The sequence below is a fragment of the Mesoplodon mirus genome (genome assembly GCF_964341445.2).
Source record: "Mesoplodon mirus genome assembly, chromosome: 8".
Classification (NCBI taxonomy): domain Eukaryota; kingdom Metazoa; phylum Chordata; class Mammalia; order Artiodactyla; family Ziphiidae; genus Mesoplodon; species Mesoplodon mirus.
Genome location: NC_138984.1, coordinates 56,344,215 through 56,367,291, shown reverse-complemented (window position 1 = coordinate 56,367,291; position 23,077 = coordinate 56,344,215). Strand labels below are relative to the sequence as shown.

At 40.8% G+C, this 23,077-nt stretch overlaps 1 protein-coding gene across 1 annotated transcript in view; it reads left to right on the top strand.

The window, feature by feature from the left end:
* Positions 1-3,016: 3,016 nt before the first annotated feature.
* NXPH2 (neurexophilin 2) overlaps positions 3,017-23,077 on the top strand; it is a gene marked incomplete at both ends in the record, with an annotated part of 108,164 nt that continues 88,103 nt past the window's right edge. The window contains one exon of the mRNA XM_082631289.1: positions 3,017-3,067. Within this exon, the coding sequence (XP_082487415.1) occupies positions 3,017-3,067 (51 nt within the window). The remainder of the gene's footprint in view (positions 3,068-23,077) is intronic.

The following is a 23,077-nucleotide window of genomic DNA, read 5'->3' as shown; positions in this document are numbered from 1 at the left end:
CATTTGCTCGTGCTGTTCCTCCCACATGGAACAGCTTTCCCCATTTTCTCTCACATAGACTAACCTTGGCCATTCTCAGAAACTGAGCCAGCTCACATTTTATCTCTGCCATGAAGCAGTCATGCTGGTTTACAATGATCTGTCCTTCCTCCAACTATACTAGGCAGCACTTAAACTTGAATTCCTCTGTATTGTCTGCCTTTTGTTTGTTTTGTTGCATGTTTCCTGGTTAGACTGCATGTTCAGAATGACAGTCCATGTACTTAATGCTTCTATCTTTCCCCCTTCTTTTCTCCTTCCCTCCCTCCTTCCCTCCTTCCTTTCTTCCTTCCTTCCACCTTCCCATAGTAAAATTACAGTAAAATTTGGGGAATACACTAAATTAGCAGTAGTCACCTTATAAATAAACACAGTAATACCAGACTTTAGTCAAGGGGTTCCTTGGTGCTTCTCTCTTCCACAGCCTGATCAACGAGACACACGTTCTCTTGTGTCCGTTAGCTCTTAGCTTGGAATCCAACACCCTGCAGCAAGTTCCACTGCGGGAATACTTAGTATTATTAGGACACATGTCCAAGTTTAGGTTCTAAAATTTTATGCATAAATTTCCCAAAAGGGTAGAAATGGTCTAAGAAATAGGAACAAATTTAAAGAAAAGAGTGAAATAGTCCAGTCATTAAATCACTTATTCATTTCAATAGCGTGTTAAGTCATATGCACTCCTCATTTAAAGAGCTAATGATAACAGAATCGGAAACTACTAAATCAAGAAGGGACCTCACCTTCTGGTTTTAGAGACGAGTCAGCTGGGGCTCCAGCAGAAACACTGAGTCTATATGAGGTACTGCCTCTTGCAATGCTGTTTGCCTTCCTCCTCTTCTAGCAGCCCCTCTCCAAAAAGGGGTTCTTCTAATGTCTGCCAAACTCGTTCCCTGTTAATCACTTCCCAAAGATTGTCTGTAAATAAAATGCAGAGACAAAGCTGGACAAGAAGATCAACCTACAGAGATCGCTCCCAATTTTTGAAATTATCTTATTTATGCTTCTAGAATAGAATAACTTTCTAGAAGTGAGCTCTAAGCCTAGGTAAAGAGAATTTTTGTGGAGGTGAAGGGTAGCTATAGGGAGGTGAGTTATATATTTAGATATGCAAATAATGATTTTGTTTGTTTTTGAGTCTGTTGCAAGGAAAAGGAAGAGTCTGAGCACAAAGTGGGTTCTTGCTGCTGCAGCCTTTGCCATGGGCCCTAGAATCCCCCAGTCAGGCTAGGTGAGGCGTTAGGAAGGATATACAACCCTTGCTTGCCTCTCTTCCTCCATACAGGGAATGGAGTTGTATTAGAGAGGTACCCCACCTTCAGCCACAGGGACAACTTTCAAAGTCACATTGGGACCCCAGAACACTCTGGAACGACCTCCCTCCCCATCTGCACAAAATTGACACACCCAGTGAAAGGAAGGGTGGGACCTTGCCCTACCCAGGTCAGTCCTGCCCTTGGTCCTGCACCATTCAAAGACTTACCAACTCCCCTTTCATTTTATTTGGAGGTAGAAGAGCAGTAAGAGGAGGAGATGAAAACGTTTTTCCCCTAAAATTCCAACCCAAATTTCACTTTTTTTTTTTAAATAAAAATCTATCTCAATTCCACTCTCTTGCCTCAACGTGTTTTTCATTTGCAAGAGGATGTAGGAATTAGCCTTGCCTTGAGTGTTCTTTTGAAGTAGCTGCCTAGAGACTCATCCCTAGAGAACTGATTTTACCTCTCTGGACCTTAGATTTCCCATCTGTTCAATAAAGAGGCTGATGGATGATGTCTAAATTCTCACCCACCGTAAACGTGGGAGTACCTGAGCCCCACTGTCCCTTGACTTTTCCACTCGAGGGTTCAGCACAGAGATAGTTAAAGGTTAAGGATCTCTCCAATGGAGAGTTGTTAACATGGGGTTGAGCGATCGCGGGCAGCAGGTTTCTGGCCTCGCCCAGCCGCGGCCTCAGAAATATCCCTCTCCAAGATTTCCCAACTGGGAGGCTGCGGCAGGGTCTCCTCTCCTTATTCTTCTCCACAGGCGCCCGGGCGCAGCTCTATCCTCCTCCTGGACAGCGAGCAGCCGATAGCATCCTCAAACCCCAGTAAGCCTGGACCCCTACACCTAGCTCGGTTTCTCAGAGCCCTGCCGCTAGCCCTCCTCAATGTCCCTCTAGGTGTCCACTACTTTCCACTTTCAGACATTCTTTCAGCCGCACCAGCCTCACTTTGGACCCCCTGCGCCAGGCTCTGAGAGCCAGGGCTGCCGCGGAGCGGGACGCTCTCCCGGGGCGTCCCGGGCTCCAGCACCTCTCCACACACACCCCCACCCGCTCCGCACGCCCCGCCTCAGGACCCTGCCGTCGCCTTCCCCTCGAACTCCCTGGGTGCTCTCCCGGCGCGCTCCTTCCTGCATCCACTCAGGGAGACCACCCGCCCCCCCCCCGTCCCCGCTGCCACCTCCCCGGCAAAACAAGGGCTGGTCAGTGGGCAGGGCGCCTGGCCCAACCGGCCCTCTGCTGGGCGGGGGCGGAGAAGGCCCCGAGCCTCGCAGGGCTCCCGGGCGCGCTCAGCTCTGCCGGGATCCCGAGAGCAGCCTCGCGCGGAAACCCCGCACCAAAGCGCGGGAGCCGCAGCCTCCCGCCCTCAGGCGCCCGCCGCTCTCACCCTGACCCCGGGACGCGGGAGCCTCGGGCGCCGCTGGAACCCCGCGCAGCACGCCGGCGCTCGAGCTGCCCCCCACGCTCCTTTTCCGGCCCCCTCCAAGGAGGGGCGCGCGGGGCCCCAGAAGCATCTCCCGCCCGCCCTCCCCCACCCCCTTCCCAGCCCGCCCACCCGACCCGCGCGGCGTGGTGCGGCGCTGCACTCGGATACCGGGAGGAAAGCGCCGCGCGGAGTCCCTGGCGTCCTCAGTCCTGCCCCGCGAAGTGGAGATGCGCGAGAGGCAGGCGAGGGCGCGCAGCTCGTGAGACGCCGCGCCAGCCGGCACCATGCGCCTGCGGCCGCTGCCCCTCGTCGTGGTCCCCGGCTTGCTGCAGCTGGTGAGTGCCCGGCCCGCCGCGCGCCCCACGCCTCACGCGCCGGGGCCGCGTTTCGGCGGGAAAACCGCTCCGGCGGCCGCCTCGGAAGCAGAGCCTGGGGCTGCTTAGGACATGGGGTCGGGGGCGCAGGCAGTGAAGGGAGTTTAGCGTTGCCTCAGAGGTTGAAGGGAAAGAATCAGGGAATGGGGATCAGAGGGGGGACCCTGAGGCGAGTGCGGTGCTTATGGAAGACTAGGACTGGAGGGCTGGGGTAAAGAAGGCAGAAAGTGGCAGGGAAGAAGGTGCGAGAGAAGGAAGAGGTTTATTGACGAGAGGTCGAGGAGGGGATAAGGGTAGACGGACGCGATGAGGATGGGCTGAAAGACCTGCCTCTAGCCCAGAGTTTGGGGGGCTTGGTGGGTATTTTTCACGTGGTATTTTGCCCGGATGCTCGCAAACACTTCTAAACCACGGCATCGTGCATCCTCGTTCTCAGGGCCGGTTGGTGGCTCCTTGCTGGGGAAAAACTTAGGCAGAAGACCGATTTGGGAGGCAGATTGGATTTCTCTTCGTTTTCCGTCTGGCACTGGGGACTAGGATGGGGTTTTGTGCCGGCGGGGACGCAGGATGTAACTTTCAAATCCAACTCCACACAGGAGCCCCCTCCCCATCGTCTCTTAAGCATTTTGTTCCCGAAGACCTCTCCTGTCTGGTCTGGCCGGCTCAGGGGGCGCTGAGGAATGTGAAGGGTATTAAAAGGTGGTTGCAGGGTCCGCCAGGGAGGCTCTAGGCGACTGTTCCAGTGGTGCCTCTCATCTCTCCTCGCTTTTCCCGCGTGGCGCCACCCTCTCCTCCTTCCGAAATATACCTGTATGCTGTATGGATTGCTAGTTAATTCTGTTTAAGGGAGATCCCAAGTAAGACCTTCAAGAAGACAACTTTTAAAGTAAAATTATAGAAGGGGATTGTTTTGGCGCAGTCCACCTCTGTGATGGATTTCTCCTGCTCTCTTGGCACTTGTCTTAATACGGTGCTATCGAGGGCTTTCTCCAGAAGCCAAGGTTTCTTTGGTCTTCATATTTAAGACTTTACCCAGTTTAATCTGGCTGTTAAAACAGGGTTAAGGAACCCAAGCATGATGATCCTTCCTTTTTTCCTTCCTCCCTCCCTTCCTTCTCTCTCTCTCTCTCTCTCTCTCTCTCTCTCTCTCTCTCTCTCATTTCCCTTTAGAGGGAAAGATCAAGTAACTTATTAAAGTTTCTCTATGATACATATGATATTGTAGACGCAAAGATACTCTGTAAGTTTGAGGATGGAAGGAATTCTAAAATGTCTTAGTGAAGGGGAGAGAGCACGAAAGGGCCTGTCCATTCCTTTTCCACAGAGGTTAGCTTCACCTGCACAGCGTTAAGAAATTCTTCAATGGCTTCAAGAAGAAAATGCAGTGATGTTCCCAAATGTCCTTAAATGAGCCGACACATACGGCCTATATACAATATGGCATGTTAAAATAAATTTTACATCCAAGGCATTAAGCATGCCACATATATTCCATAATACTCTTCAGTATCCCTTGCTTTTTGAAATGTTTGATCTGGATTCCAATAAAAGGTGATTTAACAAAGCAACATTTGTATGGTGTGTGTACGTAAAACTGTAAAAACCTGGGGAAATCAGGTACTTAGGTAGGATCTTCAGAATATCTTCATGAATCTCTTAGTTCATTCATTTAATTTTGTCTTCAGTGATCATGAACTGTGTATCTGTTCCACTGTATTAGACTCTTAAAGATGAGGAGCTATATTGGGGGATGTGTTGGGAAAAGTTCTTCTATCAGTTTACTGTATTGGGAACGTTAGATTTTTTTTTTTCACACCACCAGAGTCAATAGGGAATAAGAAATACATCTTGACAAGATTATATACCCTTCTTAAGAGCTAGATTCTAATATTACAGCGTGGCTTGATTTATCAGTTTTTAAGGAAGTGTATGTCAAATTCTAATCCATTTTTGGATTGTGCTTGGGTTGTAATGTTTTTTTCCTGGAGCACTTTATCATCGTAAGTGAGGTGGGGAGCTGCAGCTGTGTGATAAGCATACATTCCTTACACTGCCATCCTTCTAGACAATAAAAAGCTGTTTACGTTCTCCACAATCTTAGAGCTGTTTCCAGCCTTATAACACAAGGGGGTTAGGATGTGAAAGGAAAACAGAGTGGCTGAGCAGGGTAGATCTAAATGAAAACACCCCCAATCCCACCATTCACCCCACCCCAGCAGGTATCCAAAAAAAAAAAAAGTTATAATTTGGCCCTTTGGATGGCTTATAGTTTTAGTCTACCTTTTCAGCTAATATTGAACTTCTTTGCTAAATCCCAATAGCAAGTGGATAAAATGTTTGAAAACTAATTTTTTCATTTTCTAGGAACCATGTATACATAGTACATCTGCCCTTGGTGGGAGGGAGTGGAGACGAGGTTGGGTTATTGTTGGAACTGGATTTTACTTTTCCATTCCCACTGCCATCCTAAAATGCTAAATATTTTTAAATGAGTAGTGGATTCATTTGGGGATATTGAAATTTTAATTTTAAGAAAATTGCCTGATTCATATGAAAGCAGTCAGAGGGAGTTGGGCCCAAATAAGTCACTATCATAAAATACTGATACAATAACCAGAAGATTTTTACTTATTTGGGGGATATTTATAAGTTTTAAGAAAACAATAAGCTGAATTGATAAATATTGCAGTAAACTATGAAGTATGTGTGTCTGTGATTTGTCCTTACCCAATTTTCCTGGCCTGTGTCTAGTGTTTTAACAGACAGGTTGCTATACCTAATTAATAAGATTACTAGGCATTTGCAGAATTAAGTACCAATCCTGAATGTATTATTTTCTTTGAAATTCTTATTCAGCAACATATCTTTATAAAAATACTAATAGCACATTATCTCTTGTCTGCCATCTAATGAAGAGAAAATTAGCATTTGAAGTTAATATTATAATGAGTGTTATTTTGTGACATGATACAAGGTAAAGACTTCGCCAGTTGACAGCTTCTTACAGATTTGCATGATTATTTGTAACTCATAATAAGTGTGATTTTTGCCTCTAAGTAAAATGCAGATTTTACTTAAAATTAAATTTGAATTTAAATGGATAATAAGCTTGACTTTAAGATAAAATTTAGTGGTGATTTTAAAAATTAATTTGTTATACATTTCAACTTGTTTTTCTGTGATATAATGATGAGTTTATCAAGTAAAATATAAATTAAAAAAGCGATGCAAGTTAGCAATTTTTAGAATCCTATAAAATCAGAATACTTGTGATGCAAAGTGTTAACAATTTTAAGTTCATCCTCATTATATAGTATCATCCCACATGAACTTATTGAGGATATTTTTGTTTATCTTAACAAATTATTGATTTTAGTATTTATTTAGTGTCATAGTCATAACATATATTTATTCCCAGTTCTATATTTTCAAGAAGTGATAATTCATGACTCTCTTCCATTAAGAAATCACAATTTCCCCCATACAGTTTTGATCAATTAACATCAAAACAGTATTTCCCAGTGTAGGATCAATAGTCGTCTGTTGCCTAGATGACAATGCAGAGAAGAAAATACCACCATATCATGGTTACGACTTAGAGCTGGCTGGGCTTTGAAATTGACTCCTCATTAAAAGCATCATTATCTTAAGACATTTTAAAAATGAGAACTAGGATTAGACAATTAAGTCCTCTATTCCAGCCACTCACCTCCCAGTATAAATTGTGTTCCCTTGGCCTATTTTAAGATTAGGTTGTGTAGTTTAGTTTTAAATGACTTCCACATAGGAAACTGACTCCTCTTGGTAACTTATTTTATAACTCCATAGATTTCCAAATGGAAAAGAAAAGCCTTGTTACTTTTTGTTCTGTAGTTTTTTTCTTAATTTTCTTTTTTTTTATTGTTGCTGATTAGTGGTCAAAATGCTAAATAAAGCAGAAGGATTTTTTGAAAAACTTTTAGAGGTTTTACACTCTCAGCTTAAAATGTGTAACTCTTGCAAATCGAATGAATTAAGAGATGTTGATTTTTACAACGCACTGCCCACCTTTTATCTATTAAAGAGCTAATCAATACGTTGTGAATGATTTCATTATTTAGTAGTAGCAATCAGAGATGAATATAAGTGTATCACAGGTTTGTGATTTTGTAAAAGCTCCAGGACTGTCTCCTATTGTTTACATATTCTGCGGTCTCTTTTACCTGAAGCTTTGCTGGGTAAGATTTGAAAAAAGAATTATAGCCACACGCTCAAATGCCTACAGTTAGGCCTGTGTCAGCATTTCTGTGAAGAATCTCATTTCTATCTTAGCCATAAGCATTATTGCCGGTTAGAAGTTGGCATTTAATATCTTGATTTGGGAGTCAATTATTTTAAAGCTGCTTTAAAAAATTGGTCCAAATGATTTTGAGCACTCATCCATGTGAGTTTACTCTCTAGATATTCTTATAGTATGTGGAATGATGATTTAACAAACTAATTTCTATATCATTCTTGCACAGTGGTTATAATTTAAAATGTAGCATGTTTAAATTATTTTCAATAATCTCTTCCAAGTTAACCTATTTATTGAACCACTGTAAGATATTGTAACACTGTTTCATCACGAATAATTTTAATTGTGCCAAATTCAGATGCCTTAGTTGGTCTTTACTAACAATTGTATGAGTCTTTATTTGCTAACAATCTATTTGAATTTTTTATTACTTGTGATATGACCAATGGTATTGATGACAACTCTGTTCTTTATTTCAAAATCTTGCTCAATAAAAAAGTATCTAAAGCAATTTACAGTATAGATTTTCATCTTATAGAAAGAACTCTAAGATATGATTGATTGAAAACTTCCAATTTATGTTGTTTTTAGTTTATGAAGATCTAGATGAAAACCTTCAAATAACTGTTTGGTTCATTATGCTGTAAGATCAATATATAATAAGGAAGTCTGTTTCTTTATAGAACTACCATGAAAAATGAATATTTCATTATCTAAACCCAAAAGCTATAAGAAATACTTTTCCTAGCCAGATCATTCAAGAAGTTAAAATAATTGTCTTTAAAATTGTCATTCTTGTAAATTTTGCTTTTCTTAGATTTATGGACCCACAGTAAGAAAAGTGGGAAGTTTTGCAAATTTAAACTACAATGATAATAATGCTCTCTTAGATTTGCATATACCTACCTGTTTTCAAGTTTCTTTCACACAGTTTATCACATTCTGTTCTCCAAAAAAATCTACAAGAAGGACATGTTAAAAGTTTCCATTTGTGTACTGGAAAGAACAATGCATTTGGAGTCAAAAGACGAGTTCTATCTCTAAGTAAATTGCATCTTCAACAAATATTTACTATTTTGTCCCTGACTTTACACTGAGACTGTAGCAGACATTGAGGACATATCAGTAAACAAAATAGAACTGCTATGAGAATATGAGTGTGTGTGTGTGTGTGTGTGTGTGTGTGTGTGTGTCGGTGCGCAAGCGCGTGTCTGTGTGTCTTGGGCTGGTCATTTAACAATCTCAAATCCCTCATCTGTACAATGACATCATCAACGATAAAGAGAATGAAAAATGATTTCTAACATCTCTTTCCTTTTTTTAATGTACAGTAACAGTGTTACTGTATTTTTCTTTTTATGAATTATGTACATCTTTACTGTACAATTTAAAGTATGTCTTACCTACAAACATAATTGCTTTAAATATAAGTTTTACATGGAGTTTGTGCTGTTAACCATATCACAAATGGTACATATATTTAGAAATAGATTTAAAATAGTACAAGACTGATTAATGTTATATCTTCTTATGGAAAAGGACAATTTAGTGAAACTAGGCAAAGGGAATTGACAAATACTTATTTAACACATAGAATCAGCAAAATCAATAAAATTTAAATTAAAATGGTACAATAAGGACTTTTCCCCCTCTATACTATTTTTAAATTGTAAACCACTAACATCTACTCATTTCTTTAATTTAAGTATATTGGCTCTCAGTTAAATTCTAATTATTAAAATAAGCAGCATTACAGCTTAATACTATACTTCAACCAGAAAACTAGCATGTGACTTTTTGTACGCCTCAGTAGAATCCAACCTATTTAAATCAGGAATACTATTAACTAACTCCAAAGGTCTTGGGAGTTCTGATGTAAATGGTATGAAATTTTAAAAAGAAAACCAAGAAAGAACTGACATGTGAGACCTATCAAAGATGGAAGAAATTGTTAATGGTTTTAACATCAGGGGACAAGTCAACTGAAACAGACTGACTAGTCCTGGGGTTCAGTCCAACTGTATTTTAAACAACATGAATGTCTTTAAAAACGAAACTTGACTTTGTGATAGTGCCGGTTTCGGCCAAATAAAAGGATTCTCAGGTCATAAAAACACTTAAGTAAATCTCTTTATTCAAGATTATGCAAGATTGTGATTTTCAAGCATTGCCATATATATTGACAGTTTTAAAATCTCATCAGTTTTACCTTAAGTTATATGGCATGTATATTTATTCACTCAAAACTGTAACTTAGGAAATAGTTGAGATTACTTGAAGGGAGAGACCACATATGTAATTTATATGGCTGTTAAAAGTCCATGATCTGCATGATATTTTGAATGGATAATGTATACAGTAAGAGAATAGGGACTCAAAAGAACCATTTAACGCTTTGTAGCAATGATAACAATCATTTTTATTAATACAGTTTTTGCATTTGGATAACCCAAACAGAAGACAGTTGGGATCAGTATAAGAAATGTGGCTGCAGAAATGAAAAGGGAGGTGAAGTTTTCAAAAGTGTGTTTTCCACAGTCATGAATTCACCTGCTGCTTCCATGTTGATGACTCCCAAATTTGTACCTCAATTCCTACCCTACTGCTCAGCCTCCAAGGCCATCTCTCCATAGCTCACTTTCTTTGCCTTGGATGTTTTACTGCCAACTCACACTCAACATGTCCACAGCCACACACATCTTTCCTGAACAAGTAACCTTCCAACATGCATGGATTCAGATCTTGAAGTCACTACCTTGTCCCCCTTTTTAATGTCTGGTATCTTTGTGTTGGGACATGCAACTTAGTATAAAGCATTACATGGTTTATAAGATAATTCCATGTGTGTGATCTCATGGTTCATCTTCACATCAGCTCTGGAAGGTAAACAGAGCAATAGTTATTGCATCCATTTTTAAAAATGAAGACACAAAGGCATGGAAGATTTCCAAGACGGACTGTATACAGACCACACAAAAGGCACAACTGGAATTGTCTGCCCAGTCCATCCCCAAGGTCACGGTAGCATCTGTTTGTAGCAGAAGGCTGTGAGATCCATCATAGACCCCCAGAGTGAAGGGCTTGAGGGACGTTTCTAGGAAATGTTCTGTTCTGCTCAGCAGCCATGCTGAGGCAGAAACCTCGACTCACTCATTCTAGGAAGCTTTTAAACGAATTTGCCATGAAGTCAAGCAAGTTTAACAGAGTAAACAGATTTTTAGAGCCTGGCTCTTAATCGGGAGTCCCGTTTAGAATTTAGCCTCAGAGTTGAGTTTCCAGGTGCTCCAGCTTTTACAGCTTTAGGGCTAAGTGGACGGCCTAGTGATGTGGTTCCAGTTAGGATCAGCAGAGGGGTTGAGAGTTCCTCTAATTCCTCAAGATCTCAAACTGTCCTGCTTCAGATGGAAAAGGTGAACAAGGAGAGAGAGAAGGGCTTTAACTACTATGAAGTGCTACTTAATCTTGGTTTTTTGTTTTGTTTTGTTTTGTTTTTTGCGATACACGGGCCTCTCACTGTTGTGGCCTCTCCCGTTGTGGAGCACAGGCTCCAGACGCGCAGGCCCAGCGGCCATGGCTCACGGGCCCAGCCACTCCACGGCATGTGGGATCCTCCCGGACCGGGGCACGAACCCGTGTCCCCTGCATCAGCAGGCGGACTCTCAACCACTGCGCCACCAGGGAAGCCCCTAATCTTGGTTTTTTAATGGACAGGTGGGAATATGAGAAGGAGCCAGTGGGGTGGAGGGAGGCATCTAGTAGGTGCTGACACCTACTAGACCCGCAGAACTTGTGAGCTTTCGTAGAAGATTTTACTCTACCAGTAGCATTCTTGCTCTTGCCCTCTCTCCCTTTCTTACTTTTTATGAAAATATGTATTTGATTACAGAGGTGGTATAGCATAGTGAATGTTATTGGCTTTCCACCCAGATCCCTTTGGATCTCCTTTTACCATTTCTGTGTGCCCTCCCCTTTTTTGATTTCTGTTCTAACACTGGGCACCTATAACTCTCCTTCAGAGGATTTCCCTGGGGGTGTTGGATGCCTCTTGCCAGAAAGCACTCAGAGCCAGACTACATTTCCCTTCCTTCTGGGACAGCTCTTGACAAATGACTGACAGGTGCCAGAGTGTGAAAAGCCCAGCTCCCTTGCTCAGAGGTTTAAGGAATACATTGGAGCATCCCTGTGAGAGCAGGTCATAGCTCCCCTCAAGGGGACCTCGCTTGAGATCACACACGTCCATGGCTTCCTCTTGTTCACTGCCCTGCTGCCCCACTTCCCCACCAGACTCCCCTGGACGCGCTTCACGATAAATCACATGCACTCAAACACTTGTCTTGCTGTCTGTTTCTGGGGAACCCAACCTAAGGTGTCTGTTTAAATTTTTTTTAACATGCAGAAATTTTTAAAGCAGCTATTCTTACCTCTGCCTGCTTTGTGCCATCTTATACTAAGAGATAATCACTATTAGTAGTTTAATGTGTCTCTTTCCAGAAATTACGGATATGTATGCTTTCATCATAATTATATCAACACAACATAACATCATGTAACATGTATTTTTAATGCAATAATATACTGTGGCCATTTTTATACAATGTACAACTTATATTTTTTAGAATTCTTAATATTTCATGGCATTGATGTGCTATAATGTATTTAATCAGTCTCTTATTAATGAAAATTTTTATTGTCTTGAATTTTTTCAGTACATTTGTGAGTATATTTATAAAATGAATTCCTAGGGGGGTGGTGGTGGGATGAATTGGGCGATTGGGATTGACATGTATACACTGATGTGTATAAAGTGGATGACTAATAACAAAATAAATAAATAAATAAATGAACATTTTAAAAATAGAAAAAAAATAATAAAAAATAAATAAAATGAATTCCTAGAATTGAAAATACTTGTCCAAGGCTGGGAATGTACAATATGAATTTTGATAAATATAAATTTTCTCCTTAATGACTATACCAAAATACAGTACCACTCACAGTGGTTATGCGTCCTATATCCCTATCTGGATAGTGGTTTTTTTGTTTACTTTTTCAATCTTTTAGAGGAAAACACCTCATTGTTTTTAAAATCTGTTATATAAAGACTTCTATTTTTTTCCCCTCTGTTGTGGGAGAAGTTAAAATAGTTGAGAATTGTTTTTCCCTTGGAAGTTTGTCGTGTTCTCATCCATTTGAACCTTTTTGTTTTAGGAGAGGAGATCTTTTATAAACATTTCATTTCCTTTATGTCTACTTATCCATCCAGGTTTTTATTTTCAATGATTATATGAATCCCTTTTACTAATTTTTAAAGAAAATTATGCATTTTTATGTGTCTTCAAATTTACTTAGAATAAAGTTACAATACCGTTATCTTAATTTTTTAAAATTTACTCCATACCTGTGATTTGTGCTGTATTTTTCCCCAAGTTTGTATTAGTCGTTTTGGAATAGTAGCTAAGGGACTGCCTTATTCTCTTTCTAAGTCTACCGCTGTAAATAGAAGCTTTCTGGGGCAGATTCCGTAGCTAATTGACTAAGTGGTCTAGGTTGAATGAAGCCTGGAGTTAAGGGGTGAGCATTCAGGACCTCAGCCCTCTTTCTACTTTAGTGAAGGACATGCATCCTCCTGGTAGCTGCCCTGCACCTGCTTGCACTCCCAGCTCCTCCCGAGCTGATTTTGGTGGTGGGAAGTGGGGATTCTGTCGGGGGGTAGACCCCTGTTCAGGTGCTGTTCTCTTTTGCCTTTGTTTGGTTACTGGCTGCTCAGCACACTTGGCTTCTCCATCATTCTGATTCACTCTTCTTTACATCTTCCAGAGATTCTCACATTTTGTGGACCCTTGGCATCCTTTCCCCTTTGTAGCACCACTAGGCACTCATTCTTGTTTTTGCATTCCTAGTTCATTTCATTGGAAATTTGGGAGAGAGGCAAGGTAAATACATTCACTCATCTTTCCTCATTGCAACTCAAAATCTTTTAGTCATTTTTGGCTCATCTTTCTTCATCCCCTACAGTATCCATTCAGTCACAAAATCCTGTGAAATTTCCTTCCAAAACCATCTGTAAACTGTCTCTTTCTCTCCACCTGCTGCCATTTCATCACTACAGCAGCCTCCTAGCTGGTCTATTTTATTCCAACATGAGCCCTCTAAATGCATTCCACATGTCACAGATCATCTTTCTTAAATTCTCCTTTGATTTACTATGCCACTCCACTATTAAGGATGAGACTGTGATTCCCTTTTCCTTAATACATTGAGTCTAAATTTCTCTTTCTGGTTTTCCAGCCTTAAATCTGCCATCCAATATTCATCACATACTCTTAACTGCAGCCAGGTCTGTATCCTTATACTCCATGAATACTTCAGAGTAAAGGGAAAGCATAGGTTTTGATGTCAGACTGACTTGGATTCCAATGCTTTTTCTGGCACCTTGGACAAGAGAACACATCTACTCAATTTCAGTGGGGTTTTTTTCCTGAAATAATGGTAATTATAGCTATTTCTTAGGGTTATGATGATTATATACCAAAAAAGTGAAATGCCTAGTACCTAGCATTAGCTTGACAAAGGTCAGTTTTCCTTTCCACCTGCAACAGCTTAGGTTCTTTGCATGGAAGCCAGAAACTGACTTTGACAAACTTAGAGAAGAAATTCGTGAAAACAGCGTAGATCACGGGAAAGGTTGGAGAATCAGGCATGTCTAGAGCAAAATCAAGGGTCTAGGTATCAGGAAAGTATCAATTGGCCAAGATGATGATTAAATGTCCATCTTTTTCTCTCGAGTTTTTCTTTCACTTCATTTAAGATGCCATGCTCTGGTTGAGAGAGACTAGATGGCTTGGGTCATATGCCTTGGCTTGAGAAGGGTGGGACACTTTGATGAACCGTTCCACACATCCTAGGGAATCAACACTATATGTTCCTGTTAGAAAACCTGTGATCAGAACTCCCACCACAGGAAGAGCTCAGAGAAAGAGACCCAAGCACCCACAGTGAAGACCCATTCCAGCTCTTTGTGTTAATCAACCAGATCTCCACTCATAAATAGACATAGACCACAAGATCACCAGACATTTAAGTGAAATCTTTAGCAATAAATAATAAGAAGGAGAAGGACAAAGAGAAACTAACAGAAACTACCCTGGAAGAAACAAATAATACAGGGGACAGATTTCAATTTTAAAAATTCCTAATTAGGATTCTCAGGGAGTCAAGAGGATATTGCATCCTAAAAATAAGACCTTTTCACAGACTGCTATGAAGGAAGATCAACTGGGTAAAAAGAAGGAGTTCTTGGAAGTGAAATATATAACAAAATTAAAACGTCAGGGAGAAGGTTAGGAACAGAGATCATGCTGGTGAACTGTAAGGTGAAGTCAAGGGAACCTGCCATGACAGAGCCAAAAGCCAACATGGAAAATACGAGAGAAGAGTGACGAGACATAGAGGATAAATCCAGCGAGGAGCCCCAGAAACACGTAACAGGAGGCTATGAGGGGAAGTAACATAGTCAAGAGAGTTGAATGGGCTGATAAAAAAAAATAAAATCCTGGTGAAATTCCTGAACTCAAAGGAAAAAATAGAAAACCCTAAGAGCTTTCAGAGATTACTAACAAAACAAACATACACCTCACCAACCACACTGGATGTTAGAAGCAATGGAAGAATGCCTTCAAATTTCTGAATATACTCAAAGAATATTGAACCAACAGCCAAATTATCAATCAAACATGAAGGGGAAAAGTAGGAGGAAGAGAAGGAAGAGAAAATAAACAATGACATTTGGAGCATGCAGGCGTCTCGGGGGAGTTACCACTCACTCCATATGGAAAAATCATCAAAGAAGTACATCAGCAAAGCAAGAAAGAATATAGCACAAGGGGATGATGTGGGGTAGCGTGGTATATGACTCAGAAGAAGCGAAGGAAGCTAGAGAAGGGTCCGTTAGCCTCTGACCCAGGGGAGATGTGGGTTCTGTTTCCTTCTGTGTGGTCTAGTCACACTGTGGCCCTACTGGGAATTCCATTTAAACCATTCAGTTTTATAAATGCTATTTATTAATTTGCTGTGTTTAAAATGGATTTGTATGCAAAGCAGGAATGATTTAAACATAGTTTAAGAATGGAATGTAACTCTAATAAACATTAATGAACTGAAATAATATAATAAAAATTGGAGGTAAAGGGAATACAAGAGGTGAAGCTAGGTGAGCATATCAGTTTCCTTGTTTTTCATAGTAAGAACTTAAGCTGTCTGATGTTAATAAATTAAGAAGTAGACTTAAGAATAATAATACAACCAACCAAAATCAAGAATTGGAGAAAGGGAGATAGGCACAGTCATCACCCTTCATGAAAAGAAGTTAATGATATTATTTAAACTGAAACAGAGTAGTAAAACAAAAAATTTTTTTAAATCTTCATGGTGAAAAAAAAAAGAAATAGACTTAAAGCCTTAAAAGCTACCAAATAATAGAATTAAAAATAATACAACCAACAAAAATTCAGTATGTAAATTTATTTACTCTGTGCTGTAATTTCTTCTATCATTTAAATAGATTAGAAAATGAATATTAACATGTGGAAAAGGCATTTTGACCTTAAAATGTGATTTTGTATTTGTGCCCTTCTTTTTCTGTAGTGCTTTTGACAAATATCATTCATCAGTGAATTTCAAGATAAAGTAGGTCTTTTCAGTGGAAGGAGCTGTCCAGCAGTTGTAAAGGCATGCTCAGGACATGGCCATAAGTGCGCCTTCCCTAGGAGGTGATAGATACGTTTATGGTGTAGATTGTGACTTGATGGTTTTTCACGGGTGTATACTTATCTCCAAACTCATCAACTTGTATACATTAAATATGTGTAGCTATTTGTGTGTCAATCATTCCTCCAAAAAAGTCATTTTATAAAAAAGAGGTAAGCAGAGGCCATCTGTTGGGTCATGCCTCAGGGAAGGGTTTCTCAGCCTCAGCACTACTGACATTTTGGGCCAGATAATTACTTGAGTGGGTGGAAGGGGTGGGAGAAAAGTGGCTGCCCTGTGCCTTGTAGGATGCTTAATAGCACCCTCGCCTCTACCCACTTAGATGCCAGCAACACACTCTCCCAATTGTGACAACCCAAAATATCTCCAGACATTGATAAATGCCCCCAGAGAAGCAAACACACCCCAACTGAGAACCACCAGTGAAGGGAATTCCTGGCTGTGAGAAGCTGAACTAGGTGAGCTCTTTGGCCTCTCCCAATTAAATACTTTGTCTTTGAACTGTTGGGAAGGGGTCAGCATTTTGCAAAGACCTAGTTTATTTCTTAACACTTCTTTCCATCTCAAGCAAGTTTCCTTCAGTTCAGTTTTTGAGTGCCAAGTCCATCAGGCACTGTGCCCAGTGCACACATCTCTGACAAATTTTCCTTTTTGAGGGAAATGATTGATGAGTGATCCCCCTGATATTCCTGGCCTGGGTAAGAGTTCCCTCCAAGAAAAGTTCACACATTTCATCTTGCCTCAGGTACACATCTTACCAGTAGTTAGGGCTGGCTCCAAGAGTTTTAGGAAAGCTTTCAAATTTCCATATTTTACAATGCAGTAATGAGGAAGTGTTACTTTGTAATGAAGATAGCAAATAAAACTGAAAATTATAACCATAAATAATAGTTGGTTAATAAAAACGTGAACTAAATCACCCTCGATGTGCCTATTAGTTATAATTAAAATATAGTGGGATTACATTCTTCAAAGAATTTATCCCAAACCCAGATTACACTATGGATATCAAAACAGGACAGTAACACTTTTGAGTGGAAGATTTGATCTAGTTTTTGAGATTTTTAAAATGCAGCTTAAAACTATTCAGCTCAACTCTTGAGGGCTAGAATGCATTTCTTTTTGTTGAAAATTGGGGATTTTCAAGTTTACAAATGTAAACTGTGAGTTACTCTATTTTTTATAAATGGTATATGAATCACTTTCTCCTACATCAGAATGCATTTTTTAATTAAGTTTCTCCTTTAAGGCAATTCTCATTTTTTAAGAAATTGTATCTATGAAGGTACTATAAGAATTGCATCTTCTTCCCCAGAGATAAACATGGTAATAAAAAAGTGAAAAGAATTCCAGCTAGTGTTAAAATTTGAAATAGAGTATATTTTCATGAAATTAAAGCTATACATGAATAATGACCTTACTTATTGGGATAAAATCTGAGAACTCCAGTGAACTGCAGCTGGGCTGCCACTCCAGGGATGTATAAAGGGATATATCCCTTTATGTCAAGGGGGGTGGGGCTTTGTATAGGCTCCTATAGCTTTCCGAGTGAGTGTGTTACAGACACGCCAGGCAGGTCAGGGCTCCTGCATTCCAGCCCGTGCCTTTAATACATACACACATACATGCTCACAGATGACATTCTCCTACTGAACCTTTCCCACTACATCAAAAGTGGTATCTTTTCACTTGCAAGAGGATGTGTTGTCTCTACCGTGAAAGTTACAGACCTGTATAATGCTTCTGTCACTCTGTACAAATGCCTAAATAAGCCGTTACTTACTGATATACTCTTAGCTTCTGTCAAAGATTAATGTAGGATGTGGCTGTAGGAAAACACTTTTTTGGTTAACATATATTCACATTTTCATTCATTGCTTTATTCGACAGTTGAAGTGTCTACTGTAGGCATGGCACTATGCTAAGCTTTTCCTTAAAATATATTCCTAAGGACAAAAACCTGTTTTCCTGATAAATCAAGTATCCTTATTTAAAGAATGAGAGTTTAAACTCAATTTGGTTCCTTTTTCACTTTTCCTACCAGGAAGAGCAGAGGTAATTTATAGCTCATTGCAACAAATACCTTTATTAAGCCCATTTTCTTTTTTTTTTAATAAATTTATTTTATTTTTATTTATTTTTGGCTGTGTTGGGTCTTTGTTGCTGTGTGTGGGCTTTCTCTAGCTGCAGAGAGCGGGGGCTACTCTTCGTTGCAGTGCATGGACTACTCACTGTGGTGGCTTTTGCTGCAGAGCATGGGCCCTAGAGCACAGGCTCAGTAGTTGTGGCACACAGGCTCAGTAGTTGTGGCTCGTGGTCCTAGAGTGCAGGCTCAGTAGTTGAGGCACACGGGCTTAGTTACTCCGTGGCATGTGGGATCTTCCCAGACTAGGGCTCGAACCCGTGTCCCCTGAATTGGCAGGCGGATTCTTAACCACTCCACTACCAGGGAAGTCCAAGCCCAGTTTTCTTGACATTTTCTCTCCTATTATATAGTTCTTGACCTTGTACAAATGGTCCTGTTTTATATGGCTTATGTCGTGCACTTTGGAAATACTCTTTGAAAGTATTTGGGCCAAATTTTTCTTTGCCAGATGTTCCACCATTGCTGTCCTAATGTGTCCGAAATCTGATGAAGTCAGTTCAGTCCTGTGGGTGTGAATTTCCTCTAAAATTCTCCTTCTGAAAATGGAGGTTGTTGGAGTCGGTGATTCCCAAACACTAGATCATGGGCTGGCTGCTGCGAGAGAGCGTTTTCAGAGTCTCCAGGCATGTTATTACATCAATGTCTCCAGGCTGGGGCCCAGGCACCAGGTGATACTGGGGCCCAGCCAGATTTGGGAACCCCTAGAGCAGATGGTCTTTTGGATGTCCCTTGGCTTTATGAATTTATAATGCTGTTGGAACCTTGGCCCCTGGTTGGTGGAGTATAAGCCAGCCCCAAGGAAAAGAGCTGCAGTTATACAGATTACACTGCCAGTGACACAGGAGGAAGAATGCCTCAGGTCCCCAGGGGTCACCTAGCTTTTCAGATCTCCCCTCCAAAGATACCTTTGTGTTAAGTGTGTCCCTCTGGGCTCCTGCACACTGTGCATATGTCCACTGTAGTATTTATCTCATGGCACTGTATCTGCAGGTGCTCCTCTTTGCATTCCACTTAACCCAAGTGAAATCTATGAACACAGAGAATGTAGATGTCAGTCTGTGTAACACCACAGCCAGTCACATAGTAGACATCCAGTAAGCACTCGAATGAATGAATGAATGAGTGAACCATTGAGAGAAATCACTCAGTATCCTTCCTGATAGGCTGTGTTTCCAAGTCAATGGAAAACTACCTGTGATCGATTACAGAGAACTTTGGCTGGCAAATTAAATCCAAGCCCTAAGTCTGCTTGTTCAGTATCGCTGAACTCCTTCAAAGTGTTCTTGAAGACCTTTTGTTTTGAAGCTCTGGATTTACATGGGAAAAGGCCCTTAACTTTTCTTATTCTTAGCAGTGTTATAAGGCTTCTTTGGGACAAAACTTCTACACCTAGGTTGAAGTGCCAAACTAAAATAGACTGTTATTTGTTCTGTCTGATTCTCTCAAGACTAAGTCTGTTTTCTTATATTAGAACAAAGAAAGGATATTCTCAGTAGCCAAGGAACTGCTTTGTTCCATTTTTTACCCTTTTAGAAGTAAATACAGGTAGCCACAAAAGATGTTTATCCACAAATATCCACTTTGTACTGCTTTACAATCTCTTCCTATCATTATTGACTCGTGTTTTTAGTACAATATGACATGCTCTTGTCCTTTTTAATATATCAATATTTATATAATTAAAGAAGAAATAATGAATATAGGAAAAAATTATTTCTAAAGTTTACAGTCAATTATAAGGTGGAAAATACCTTGAAAGTAAGGATTTAGACATTCAGCAATTTTAAATTTATGATCAAGATTTCTGATCTGGTTTTTAATTGTGATATTTTAGTGCTTTTCTACATTAAGCTTCTTATTTCATTTATTTATTTTTGTGTGAGGTAATAGGTTTAATTTGCTGACATTTATATACGAAGGGCTCTTCCTTAGTATAGATTAACTTACTCTCTTTTCAAATTGCAATCACTATGAATCAGATTTTTATTTAACGTTAATTAAGGTGATCATTTCATGATTTAGATTATTTTAGAAGTTTCAAAGACCAGCTATGGTTTTAACAGTCATCACCTTCCCTACCAATAAGCACTGTAACTTTGTTGTAACAATGAGATATGCCGCCACTCTCCCACCTTCTATACAAGTAGGTGAAACGTTACATAATGGTGCATGTAGATAAGGACAGCCTGACCTGAGGTGCCAGGCATGACTCTGTAGGGAATGGCCCCTCTTCTCATTATACTAAACAAGCATATTTCCAGCAAATAAGGGAGAGATCTACTTTCAGTTGAAGAGCGCTATCTGGTTTAAGCAGGACACAGCCCACAAGCTCCCATGTGATAAAGGCATCCTCTGTTTATCCACAGCAACCCCATAGAGGCTGTCAGGGAAGGAATTTTTCATCCAGGAAAAGCTTTTCTTCTGGGTTCTGAATAACAAAAATATCAGGGTATAATGAGCCCTTCTCGTGTGTTGTACAACGTTTGAGTTGGTAGACCAAAACTGACACAGTGAAGGCACATGACCGAGTAATTAAGTGCATTCCTTCTATAATATTTGGTTGTGATTTGTTTGTCTTTGGATTTATATTGGGGAGATGTAGAGGCAAAGCATCTGTATCCAAGTTGTTACTAAATGAAATGCCTACAATGGAAGAACAGTCTTTTATGAGTGCCTGCAGTGAGCAAAAGCTATCAGCTTTGAATGTTATTAATGAGAGATTTGAAGTTTGTATTAAGAATTCTGGGATGTTCAAGGCTTCTGGGTAAACTGCTAAGCATGGGGAGAGACGTGCCAGTATTGGCATGAAATCTGGTTCCTTTGGTGATGTAACAACTGTCATAGCTCGTGGACTTCTATTATGTCAAGTTGACTTTGTTGACGATATAATAGAGTGTAGTTCAAGGCTCTCATCTCCAGATATGTCAGGGGTAGGCTAGAGGGTGTGCTATGAAAGAAGCAGAGTCGTGCTTTTTGTCCTCACGTCTGCTCCCTTCTCTCCTCTCACATATACTCAGCTTTGACTCTGCTTAATATGCTTTCCAACAGAAGCGCCTGCTAAGCTCTTTCTCTGGGGATCCATGTTGTCCTGGCTACTTCCCGGTTCTGTATATACCATCCTTCTCTAATCCAGGAAAGAAACTCTCTTAAATTTCATTTGTACCCTTATGCTGACCCTTATGCTACTCTGGATTTTAAGAAGCCTAAACCTTTGCCACCGTATACTCTCTGAAATGTGATGACCTTTTGTATATTTAGCACTACTCCCATGACATCCCCTTCGAACATCTACAAGCACTTTTAAATGGTTTGCTTCAGACGCCTGGCTTTTACTTTTCTAAATTTCAGAGCTGCTACGTTTCTCTTTAGCTGAATCTGCCAACCTTCTTTTTTATCTTCAGATGATACATACATTTGAATGCACACGATAAAACGTATTTTGCTTCAGATATGTACTTCAATCAGAATCTTTGAGAGTTAAATATTCTCATAGCTGCAAACGGCCGGAAAACTACTCTCCCAACTTTATTTTAGTGAACTTTGTGGGTGGGAAGATGTACTCGGGTACTGATGCCCCATCCAGGATCCTCGTTTCTCAGCTTCAAATGGCACAGGAAACCCCCTTCAGATTTCCAACATACTCTCAGAATAGCACTCATTTCTGTTGCCACAGAACATGCTTCAGCTTCTTGCTAAAACCAACAGGAGGCACAGCAGATGTATTAGTAAATCACAGAAATTTCCAAACTACAAAGAAATACAGCCACATCACATTGAAAAGCTCTGATGCATAGGTGTGACTGGGAGTGGGCTGCGGCTCCTGACTGTTGGGGACCTGGCCAAGAAGCTGGGTGTCAAGGTTGCCCCATTGCTAGAGCAATTGACAGCCATTGGTGAGTGGTAAGGTCAGGTAATACAGATCAGAGAGAATGTTTGGCATAGGGGTTAGCCCTGGGCAACCAGAGAACATTTTAGGGACTGCTCTGGTGAAATAATTAGTTGAGGTTCGGCAAAGCCCAGGCAGGGAAGACTGGAACGTCCTGGATAAGGTCAAATGGAGGGGAGGGTTGAGGCATATGGCAGCAGTAGGTCAGGCACAAGGACAAAATCTTTGGACCTTTATGGATCTCTGAGCTTCAGGTAAAGCTAGCTCCAGCACCCTGAAATCCCTTTAGGATAATAGACATTTACCTGGTCATTGTATTAGTCAGTTGGAGGCTTGTAGGTGCAGAGCCTAGTTTAGTCAGGTGGCCACTCTTGCTCCGAATATTTGCTCGGCAAAGGGAGCTCAGGCCTTTGTCCAGAGCATGGTTTATGTAAAGAACTGAAATTACTGTTCTCCCACCAACATTTGGCTTCAGAAAAAAGGTCCATGTCTGGTCTGACTGAGAACTCTGCCAGCCTGTCCACTCAGCCTATGAGTCTGGAATGTTAATCTAAGAAAGTGGCCCTCAACTTTGAGTATGCAGCCACCTGGGAAGATTGCTAAAGATGCACATTCTTGGGCTGGTGCTCAGGAGATAGATACCAGGTGTTGAAGTTTGGGCCCAGGAGCCTGAATTTTAAGCAGCATCTTACAGGGCTTCCCAGGCAGATTTTAGAGGCAATTTGAGAAACACTAGCCTAAAGGAGGCTGGTTCTACTTTGTTTTAGAAAATATTCCTCTAAGGACATTATGGCTTTTTTTTTTTTAATTTTTTTTGGCTGTGCCGCATGTGAGATTCTAGTTCCCCGACCAGGGATCAAAACCGCACCCCGTGCAGTGGAAGCACTGGAAGAGCAG